The sequence below is a fragment of the Perca fluviatilis genome, chromosome 18, assembly GCF_010015445.1.
Source record: "Perca fluviatilis chromosome 18, GENO_Pfluv_1.0, whole genome shotgun sequence".
Classification (NCBI taxonomy): Eukaryota; Metazoa; Chordata; class Actinopteri; order Perciformes; family Percidae; genus Perca; species Perca fluviatilis.
In genome coordinates, this window is record NC_053129.1 from 19321944 (window position 1) to 19333676 (window position 11733).

General features: G+C 40.6%; 1 protein-coding gene across 1 annotated transcript; it reads left to right on the forward strand.

Moving 5' to 3' along the window:
* The first annotated feature begins 6063 nt into the window (after positions 1-6063).
* On the forward strand, positions 6064-11673 carry LOC120546239 (pro-opiomelanocortin-like). Its single transcript, XM_039781031.1, has 3 exons — positions 6064-6271; positions 9457-9576; positions 10632-11673. The coding sequence occupies exons 2-3, from the start codon at positions 9457-9459 to the stop codon at positions 11217-11219; spliced, it is 708 nt and encodes a 235-aa protein (XP_039636965.1). The 5' UTR covers positions 6064-6271; the 3' UTR covers positions 11220-11673.
* Positions 11674-11733: the final 60 nt, after the last annotated feature.

Here is an 11733-nt window from a genome sequence, read left to right on the forward strand (position 1 = left end):
ACTCCTCGACGCAGTGGCCATGGGTTTGACTCTGCTCTGCGGCCCATTGCTGCATGTCATTCTCACTCCCCCCTTTCATGTCTTCCTGTATAAATAAAGGCCTAAAATGGCCAAAATTTTTATTTGTTACCTCTATATCTACATAGGAAGCGGGTCCTCTTCCACTGAGCCCACCAGGTTGCATCGCCATGTTTCTACAGTAGCCCAGAACGGACAAACATAACATCAGCTCTAGAGAGGGCCTTTTGCTGCTGCCCCCACCAAGGATAAGGGCAGACTACAGAGTATCATTCGCAGCTGGCCTCATCAACAAGGCCCGGGACCCCCACTGACATGGCTTATTTGGTTATAGTGTTTGTTTTAGTATTTATTCAGATTTTATGGTATTTTTTATTCTATGTTTATGTTCTTGACTGTTTCAGTACTTTGCTTTATTTTTTACTTCCTCTTAATATGTTGATTGTATGCAGCAAACACCAAGGCAAATTCCTTCTTTCAGGAGTGATGAAGAGGCGGAGTGAGGTGTTAAAATCAATTTGATTGACTGGATCGTTTTTAGCTGTTCTTGTTTACAAGGTGTGCATGTGACCTTGTGTGGAAACGACATTAGGATGACCTGACTCACTTGTTTAGACGCCACGACTACACCTTAAATGGAAAAGATATACGCACATGCACACATGCACACGCACGCACGCACGCACACACACAAACACACACACAAACAGTGTTTTTTAAAGGAAAGGCTGTGCTGTTGAAAAGAAAATCACTTTCTTTTCATGTGTGGATTGCCAGTAACATACACATTCAGCGTTCTCTTAGCTACAGGCATATAGGTTTCTTTTCAAGGAAACATACACAAGGACAAACCACACAAAATAACTGAAGGTTGACTGGAGGTGTAAGAGAAGACAACCTGCCAACCATTAATCAATTTCCTTTCAAAATACAAAATCTATTAACATTAGTGCCTTTCATTTTACAGTGTCCTCAAAATATGTTCATTCATCCTTCCTTCACTGTGTCTTTTAAAGGCCAATGTCCCCCTAAGGCCTGAACTCGTGAACCCTCACAGATTTAACTGACGTCACCTGGTAAGTGCATGTGAGAGGCTGCAAGGGCTCGAAATGGTATAAATACAAATGGGACAGCACTTTGCAGCAACATATTATGTTACCTTGACGATTCCAAAACATGTTATGTACAATTGTGGGTTTGGGACTTTTTAATTTCAAATCAGGCCTGATTTGAACGTCTTCCAGGCTCTTGCCTTACAGAGTGAAAACAATATACATTTTCAAATATCAATTTACTTGTTGTTTTTTTGTAAAATCAGCATAATTAAGCAACATTAAAAGAAATAGTTGATAAATAAACTAGGTGTGTACTATAGCCTATGCTTGCAATCCTCTGATTTGATGTTTTTTATGTATCGCCATGTCTCTGGGTAAATTTTGCCATCATTTTTAATCTTTTTCATTTTTATTGATTCTGGGCTCCGCCTGGTAACTGTCACAACGCTATGAATTGTGGGCAATTCCCTTACGCAAAGTCTGCAGAGTTGCGGACATAAGGAAAGTGTGCATAAAGGGCTCAACATTTTTACAAGAGTCCTCAAGCACTTGACGATTTGACAGTGGGGACAGTTTACTGGGAACGCACTTCAAAGTCGGTGAGTGTGGACATGATTGAGCCTGAGACTTGAATAAAATTGACAGAAAGTTTGTCTGGTATGGTATCCCTGTCAATCAAATGTTGATATGGCAACAGGTACCTGTTTACTTGCTGCAAACTTGTAAACTACTGCAGAGTAATCAAGCTAGTGTCTGCATATGATTAGAATGTTTGAATAGATATTGAAAACATAAATCATGAGTCAAGTTGAGGTTATTTTACATTATCTACCTCTGTTCTATGAATGCTGTTAAATTTCCACTGGAATGTTAACTATGTTAAGATATATATAGGTGTATGTAGGCCTGTGGGGCAGGGGGGGTGGAATGCTAAAACAAAAAGAGCATGCACGCTAAGCCACCTCTTTGATGGATAAGTAAAGGCTAAAACAAATGGAGATTATGCATTCCAACAGCACTTAGGAGTGTAATTCATCTCCCTGTTGATGGTGCTTACTTCCAGCGCTTAATAATAATGCAAGCCCCAGCTGCACAGGGTGTGAATCACTGCCTAATAAAGACTGCCGTGTACGCAAGTATTATCTCATCAATCTGTAGAGGTTTTAGACACTACGCATCCCCATTAGATGATGCCATGGCAGTCAGCTAATCTACTACATAAAAAGTATGTTGATGTATTTCACACCTGTAAACATCCTACTGCCCCTCGGACATCACATAATATTCCTCCTTGACATTGGTGTAAGAGTAACCCCTTACCCCACAAGCATGTTCAGAGGAGCATTTCACCAGTGCTCAGTACAAAGACCCCTCACAGCAGCGGCAGCCACAAACAAATGGCAATAGCACTTGTTACTTGAAGGAATGACGTCTACTGAAGCCTACCGTTCGGCTCATTTTTCTGTAAATCGATTAATCGAAATAGTCTGTCATTTTGCTTCTCACACTCTTAACTTTCTAATCTGTCATCGGGAATATACATTTAAAAACTACGCCTGTGTAATAGTGATATACAAATAACACATTTGTAATTAATTATTAGTTCCACCCAGACTTAACCGCAGTATTGTTTAGTTCACTAAGGCCATGTCCACCCAAATGTGGATTTATCGCTAGTGAGGGAATTAATGAAAATATTTAAGATATTTTGTTTATGTTTTAACTAACCCTGTAGCTCACACGAGTATCTCCACATTGTTTCTGAACAGCTAACAAAAAACAGGATAGCTGGTTTTCTCCTTTTAATTAGGTTTTATTACATATAATTAGATGAGATTGATCTTAAAGGGGACTGTTAATGAAAAACTCACTTTTTTCAGTGCTTTTACACATACAGTTGGGTATCTGGAGTGCTTACCAACCCACAAACCGATAAATAAAACAAACCAGTCAGTCTTTTGTGGTCTGCGATCAGAAAACAGCAGTTGCAACGAACCATCCAGATTTGACTCCCCTTCCTATATCACATGTAGGCTCATTAGAATATACCGACCCCCATTTCAGTTTTTCCACCAGGAAAAAACAGCGCTCAGCCTTTCTGGTGATTTAGTTTTGCAAAGAAAAATCCTTCTGCAACCCAGAAAGTATTTTCCCTGTAGGCCACCATTGTAAAAGAGATGTCAGTTGCCAGGACACCTCGAACTGCAAACAAGTTGGTTTTGACTCTTTCTATTCAGAATTTTTAATCCATGGACTTTTTATATTTGAAAAACTCCCTTCGAGCCGAGAAATGCGTTTCGAAAACCTGTAACGTCACCACAGTGTAAGGTCTATGGGCCGGGTGGGAACTCGCGGGCGGGGCCAGCGGGACAAACACTACTGCGCATATTCAGCGGTCACATATCAAGGAAGGAAACCCGTAAGCATAGAAACTTTTTTGGCAAATGCGCCACTGAGCAACTATCATAGGAAAGAACGGGGCTCCGCCATTAACGTTGCATCCAGGTCTAATAATACATCCATGATCTCCGCCTACAGCTTAAGATCAACCTTTGCAAAGGTGCGCCATATTTTTCTCGCAAGCCAATCAGGGCAGACTGCGCTTTTCAGGAAAGGGGCTTAAAGAGACAGGCGCTAAAACAGATATATATATATATATATATATATATATATATATATATATAATGTGTTTTCGAACATTAAAGCATGTAAAGATGTTCTAGCAGAAACCCAAAATTCAAGTATGAACCTGAGAATACATCATATGTCTCCTTTAAAGGATTTTGTCTCATCCAGCGGCGAGGATGCTACCAACTAAATATCCCTTGTCACCCCTCCTTTTCCAAGCGTGTACAGTAGTAGAACCTATAGTGGCTTCAGGTAACATAAAAATGTGTACCAGATGGTTATGGAGGAGTTGAGGATGGACTCAATGATGGCCATCATCGAATTTGGCAGGGTGAACTTCTTCAGCTGCTGCAGGAAGTACATCCTCTGCTGTGCTTTTTTGATGAGTAAGCTGATATTCAGCTCCCACTTCAGGTCCTGAGAGATGATGGAGCCCAGGAAGTGAAAGGATCCCACAGTGTTGACTGTGGAGTCACCCAGGTTGTTGAGGTGGGTGGTGCTATATTCTTCCTAAAGTCCACCTCCACTGTCTTCAGAGCATTTAACTATAAGTTGTTTTGTTCGTACCAGGTCACCAGATGGTTAATCTCCCGCCTGTAGGCGGACTCATCCCCACCAGAGGAGAGTCCAATGAGAGTGGTGTCGTCCACAAACCTCAGGAGCTTGACATGGCATGTCTCCAGTGAGATGTTAAAGATCAGCTGATCAGCACAGTGCTTCAGGGTGAAGGGAGAGACAGTCCGGTCCGGCTGCCTTGCAGGGGTTCTGTCTATTGAACAGCCTGTTGATGTCTCTTTCAAGGGTGTGGAGAGTCGTCGTTGTGGTCTGAGGTGGGAAAGCCCAGGACCCTGTTGAGGTGGAACTGGAGGGCTTGAGCTCGCGGATGAGTCACGGTGTATGGTATCAGGACTGTCCCATTGTCTTTCAAATCAACAGTAGCCTAAAACTCATTCAGGGCCCTATCTTGTACCCGGTGCAGCGCAGCACAAAACCCAACGCAAGAGTCTTTGCTAGTTTAAGACCAGCGTATTGCTATCTTGAGGCAGCGGGAAGTGATCGCGCCATTGACCAACAAAAACCTGGTCTAAAGTCAATAGCGTAGCATTTCATTGTTATTTTAACAGCACATTAGTAAAATGCGCCTAGGTTTATGCACAGCGCGCGCACTCTATGCTTGTTACACACACACAGGGAAGCGCAGCAGCACACAAACATGCAAAAGATCGCAAATAAAAATATTACAGTGCAAATCCGCCATCATAATAGCAATGCGTCAAAGGACAAACGTGCCTGGCTTTTAAAGGGAATGGGAGATGACACTAATTGGTTTATTGCATGTTACGCCCAAAACACACCTATGAATTAATGAAGACACTAAGTACAACCCTTTTGAACCATGTGCCCGGCGCACATACCCTTTTTCTGCCGTCAAACTAGCAAAAGTGGATTTGGACACGCCCTAAACGCACCTGCACCATGCGCTTCACGCCGTGCACTTATATCGTTAAAATAGGGCCCTCAGTCTGTTTTGCTAGGCGCAGGTCATTGATGAGGCTTAAGGTTTGTAGTTGGTGATCAGTTTGAGGCCCCTCCAGACAGAAGCAGAGTCATTAGCTAAAAAACTTCTGTTGAAGTTTCTCATAGTAAAGATGTTTAGCAACTCTCGTCACCTTGCTCAGGCCGTACTTGGCCTCTTTAAACCTGCCCCTGTCCCCTGTCCCCACTCCTAAACGCCTCTTACTTCAGCAACCTGAGCTGTCTGAGTTTAGCTGTGAACCAGGGTTCAGCTATCCTGAAAAACATCCCAGTCTCTACAGTCCAAGCAAGCCCGATCCTCCATAGCTTAATTGGTTGACTTCTTGGATGTCCTCACAACAGGTTTAAAAAGTTTTAATTTCTGCCTGTATGAGGGAATCAGGTGGACCATGACATGGTCAAAGTGTCCCAGTGCAGCACGGGGATGGGTGTAATAGGTACTGCTGCTGATATCAGCAATTTAGAATGATTTTTGAGTCAATTCGACCCGGGATTGGCAGGAATCCACTAATGACCTGCAGTTGCTTTTATTAGTGTATGACAATGTAAACATGCACTCAAGAAATGTACCTTAGAGCGCTGAAACATCCTAATAATCCCCCATTAAGGTTACTTGCAACCCAAACAGAGGAAGAAGCAGGAGGAGGGAGAGGGGGGCAGCAAGTTAACTAGATCACTAATGTATCACCTGTTGTTGTGGGGACGTGAGCTGCACCATTGATTAAAAAGTGTGTGGGTGGCCTTCAAATCTACCACACACACCAATACACACTCCTCCCCATCCAGAAAGGGGCAGGAGGACCCTTACCTCAATCACACCCTGAGGCCTTGAGAGTCCGAGCTCCACACTTCATGAGTCTATAAAAAGAGCTTTCCTCTTCTGAGGAAGCAACAGCAGACCCTCTCCTACTGAGCATTTCATTGCAGAGCAGAGAGAAAGCAGAAGAGGAGGAGAGGGATCGCCACTCTGGAAGATCTGTGGCCAAACGGAGGGAGAAAAACAAGAAGAGAGGAAAAGAACGCTTTTGGAAAAGGTAAAATAAAAAAGCTTTTTGTTTTTCTGGACGAATAAGCACTATTGCATTGATTAACACTCGAGGACTGACATGTACAGCTGAATTTATTCTGTAAATTATAATTAAAGTGGATTTATACTTCACAGTTACACCTCAACTTTTTGAAGAATATGCACTGTTGTCTTAGGTGACATTTGCATTGCTTTCCATTAACATGAACCTCCAAAAACACTAATCTAACTTACAGACCGTTTAAATAACTCTATATATTGTTAACACATGAGGTTTTTTGATCACCGCTCTCAGGCTTCTTTAATCAGAGTATGTCTGTGGAGAGCAGAGCTCAGCTGAGTGAGTCATACTGTAAGAAGAATGTAGAGTCTCTCTGCCAGAGTTACAAAGATGATGGCCCACTAAGGAGTCACTCCTTAGAATTATAGAAAAAGGAGGGACAAACAACAAGATGCAATTTCCCAAAAAGGATAGAAAACATGTAATAAAATAAATGAGTATAATCAAATATCAATCTTAATCTTAAATCTTAATCTTAATCTTAAAGTTAATTTTTTCTTTCATCAATCTTTTGCAAAATAAACCCCCAAAAGACTCTATTTCTAAATAAATGGTTTAACATGGAAAGAGAGAGAATTGGAGGAGAAGAAGTGATAAGAAACAGCAGCAAAGAGATTAGGAGAGGCGTTTGCCTGGTGGAGATGCGTCATAAGGGAAGCCATTCAGTGCTGTCATCTATTGAAATAAATCATTTGTACATTTCTCTAATCGCTTAAGAAAGATTAGTGCTTGTGGAGTGTGTGTGGCCCAAATGAATGCAGCCTCCTACAATACCTCTGTTTCCTTGCATATATCTGTGTACGTCCATCAGTCATTGTCACAAAAGGTAACGTTTGCTGGCTATTTATCTCGCAAAGCACCTTTAATCCTTCTAATGTTTGGCTGCATATCTCATTAATGTTCATAAGGGCAGTATAGCTGAGGAAATAAAGCCTTTTTACTGAAGTAATGAATTACTAAATTACTACCATCATTATTGTTAACAGCTATAAAGGGACTGTTGCATTACTTTCTTTTTCTTTTTGATATTTTTTTTATTACTACATGAACTTCAGAGTCAACATTCACACAGTTTAGGGCCATTCATATTTGCTTAGGGCTATTCCCTTGACCTCGAAAACAACATCCTGCACCATGATATCTCAACTCAGCCCCAATTATTTGAGGTTTAATATGTTAATGGAACAATGATACATTGTCCAAACTGCACATAAGCAGTGGGAATATGAATTTCCCAAATTATGTAAAACATAAATGATGCAAATCTTGTTTATCAAATTTAATTTGCATGTTACAGGTTAGAGTTATAATTCTTACGATTTCAGTCCTGGTTGAACTCCCTGAGCAGCTATTATGTCAAGAATGCAGTCCAACAAACTCAAGTTGCATGCCATGACTAACGCTGATTGTATATCTTCTGCTGGCAGCACAATCAGTTTTCCACACAATAGCATTAAAAAAAAAAATGTCTTTTGTAACGCATGCTTGATGCCCAAACCAAATGCATTGCATGTCCTGTGTTTGCTTGTCCATAAAATCCACCACCATGTTTCAACAACAGAATGATTTTAATGTGAAGGAGCAGCTGTGTATAATTCAACAAGGGAAGGACCAAAAGGCAGTCCAGGCAGACAAGGAGAGTTCAGTTATTTATTGAAAAGCTGATAATATAAAACCTTCCTGGCTTAGAAGTTCAAGAAAATCCACAGGTGAACAGGAATGGGGAAGGAATGTCTTTCAGGTTTACAGGTTCATGTGGCTGGAACACAAGCATTGACAATCTGGCAGGGAAAGAGACAGAATGGGCCGGTTATACTGTATACTGCAGGGCTGATAAGGGAAAGTGGAAACAGGTGGAAGTAAATGAGGGCATCTGGTGGATGAATGGAGAATGGCAGTGCAATGAGGTGGATTGAGACAGGGACCAAAAATTGAAACAGAAACTGAAACAAAATGGAAACAGAAAATGCTTAATTTGCAGTAACTTAATACAACTCTGATATGGCTGTAGGAGAGTGACCAGTAAACATGAGGGCTGATACCAATGAGATCAAATGAAGCTGGATTACATGCATGCCTCATTTCATGTGAAGCCACCTATCAAGTGCAGCCAGGGATGGTGGTCCGCCACTAACAATGAAAACCATATAGAGTGCTAATTGCTGAATGTAAATTGAATGGCTATTGCAAAAAAATATATATATATCTAAAATGGGTTTGATTTAATGAGAACCGTAAGGATTCTAACTTTTTATGACATTTAACTTTACCATAGTTTTGTCATGTTGGCCAATGAAAAATTGGCATGGTCTTTAGAGAGAGAGCTTTGATCAATCCCTACTATTAAGATTAACGTCTACTGTCTCTCAAAACTGACATTATGGTTTTACTACCTACAAGTTCATTGTGAAGTGTAAAATAAAGTCCCAAGACAGAGACATGATTAGTGTTCTCTGCATAAGTAAAAATACATCTTTATGGTCCATGGTGCACACAAAAAGCATGTTGTGAGCGTAACTATTTTATTGTAATTATTCAATCTTCAATAAAATATAAACCTGGAGCAAGACAACTATAAAGCCCCTGCCCTGCTCTCCCAAACCAATTACACAAACAGGTATCATCCTCCTCCATTTCCCAACCATACCTAACAATTTTCATACATTCCCTTAAGGTTAAAAACTGCAAACCTTAATCAAGCCTCTTTTTGCGAACTGAATCACATTTCCCAGGGCTTTCATTATCAATCACTTTTAAATAAAATCAATGTGCAACAGAAAAACAAGGCCATCTGTTAGAATACGTGTGATGCTGGAAAAGGAATGTTGATGAATGGTATTTAAGCTGACGATTAGTCAGCCATGACACACAAAGCTACAAATCCAACTATTTTCTTAGTGTTGAAACACAGCAACTGATGTAAAGAAGGAAGGACGTGTTATGCAAGTGCAATTATCAAGAGAGACATTATCTTCACAAAAGCAGCAATTTCTTCCTATTTAAGCAACTGCTATTTGAGCCTGTTAACCTGGGACAGTCCTGTCATTAACGCCTCTTCTTGTTTTTAAAGTGAGTGGCTTTGTTTGTTTTTTTCAACTCACTTGTGTTCTGTTCTCCACACCATGCTGAAGATGGTGTGTCAATGGTGGTTGCTAGTGGTGGTGATGGCGTATGTGTGCCACCCCGGGTTTGGGTCGGTGTGCTGGGAGAGCTCCATCTGCAACGACCTGCGCAACAAGGGAAGGATACTGGTAGGTCAAACTGTCGTCTCTATCATGTACTGTACATTGTTGCCTTCTTTTTTTATTTTCTTCTCTGTTACTGCCATCACTAGGCAAGGCAACTTTATTTCTGTAAAGGATTTAACAAAGGGTACTGTTATTAAAAGTGCTTTGATAGGGCACAGAGAAAACAAACTAAAATAGCATAACAAAAGTACAATTTTTAGCTTCAGAGTTCATCAGTCAACAAAACAATCTTTCCTCAAGGTCCTTTTAGTAGTTGTTCTGGAGCTTTCAATGTTATCACACTTGGCCAACATGGACGAGAAGCCCTTATCAAGCTCAGAAAAATGGAAAATTAAACATCTATCCATTCAATGACAACAGAGCAAACTCTATCTGCTATGGAAGGGTCGGGTAATATAATTGAAAGCTCCAGAATAGCTACTAAACGGACCTCAAGGGGAGGCTATTTTGTGACAAACTAAAAGTATTGTGCGCATCTTAAAAGCAATGGCAAACATGTATGTTTGTTTGCAAAGTGTGAAGATCTTTACAGACTTTGCTCCGAAACTTTTCAACATACAGCAGTAGGTACAAAACTAGCACCTCCATGTTTGGATTAATATCTGAGAACAAACATCAGTTTAGTTAGTTAGTTAGTCAGAGAGTTAACTGAATGTATTTGGAATTATTAGTCATACAAAATTTTAATATCTCAACGTGGGCTCGGTGATATTTTTTATTGGCATTGGCATCTGACATTTTATGGATCGAAATTTAATTAAGAAAAGAATGCAGCAATGGGAGTTTATTACTTCAGTTTTATCTTGAAGTTATTGTTTGAAATATTTGCACATTGATTTTCACAGTGCACATATTCAGGGAGTCTATGAGCCCATACTTGATACTTGATGTGATTCAGATAGGCCTATGTAAAATCATCGTTGTTGTTTGGCATAGTTTAAACTGATGGGAGCCTATACAATAATTCAGTTTCAAGGTAATAAAATACTGTCAATTGCTCAATAGTGTATCATTATCAACTCAACCATGTTGTTGTTTCTGTAATTCCTTCCACACAGGACTGCATTCAGCTGTGCATGTCTGTGATCCAGACGAAACTCCCACAGTTCAGTGCATTAGCCCAGAAGGTTAATGATGATGACGATGATGATGACCTAATACTAAGCATCATTCTGGCCACCCTGGAGTCTGAAAACAAGATATCAGAGACAGATCTGAAAGCCCACAGTGACGAGCGACGCTCCTATTCAATGGAGCATTTCCGCTGGGGCAAACCCTCAGGCCGTAAACGCCGGCCTGTGAAGGTTTTTGCCTCTTCTCTGGAGGGAGGAGGCTTGTCTGAGGGCAGTTTCCTCCCTCAGGCTCGCAGGCAGCTGAACAGCTATGAGGATGAAGTGAAGCTGAATGGAGAAAGTCAAAACCAGGCAGTGCCAAGGGCGAGGGTCAGCTCCCTGTCACATGTCCCGTTGAGCTCGAACGAGAGAAAAGACGGGACCTACCGGATGAGTCACTTCAGATGGGGGAGCCCACCTGCCTCTAAACGTAATGGCAGCTTTATGAAACCGTGGGAGAAGAAACCTCAGGGGCAGCTGGCTAAGCTCTTCAGGAACAATATAGTCAAGAATGTGCAGAAGATAGTGGGCTGAATGGAGGAGTAGTTGAAAGAATCTAAAAGCCATCGCATGTTAGTAGGTACCCAAAGGTCTTAATATTAAATTACAGAAACTTGTCACTATCATTAGCATGTTGTTGAGTGTCTTTTCTGGACCAAAGGTTTTTTCTCATTAAAACCTTAACTAAAAACAAGAAACAAGGCAGTTTTATGTAAACAATAATGCACCCACAGACTGCCTTGAAATTCTTGGTCTGAATTGAAAGCTTTCTTTTTATTTTTCTTGTGTGCAGCATCATTATATTGATAGGCTATAGGCTATATGTTTTGGAAAAAACAGAGAATGAAATTCCAGTGCAAGAGGTGGGTGTGAATGAAAGTGTTAAAAATAATATATCCAGTTTATTTACAGAGTGGTATTTTTTTGTAAATTAATATGATATTAAAGTTATTAAAAATAAAGATCATTCTGTTTGTGGCAAACACTACTGGTAATTGACTTGATTTCATTTAAGAAGCACAGACTTTTACAACATGAACTATAAGGA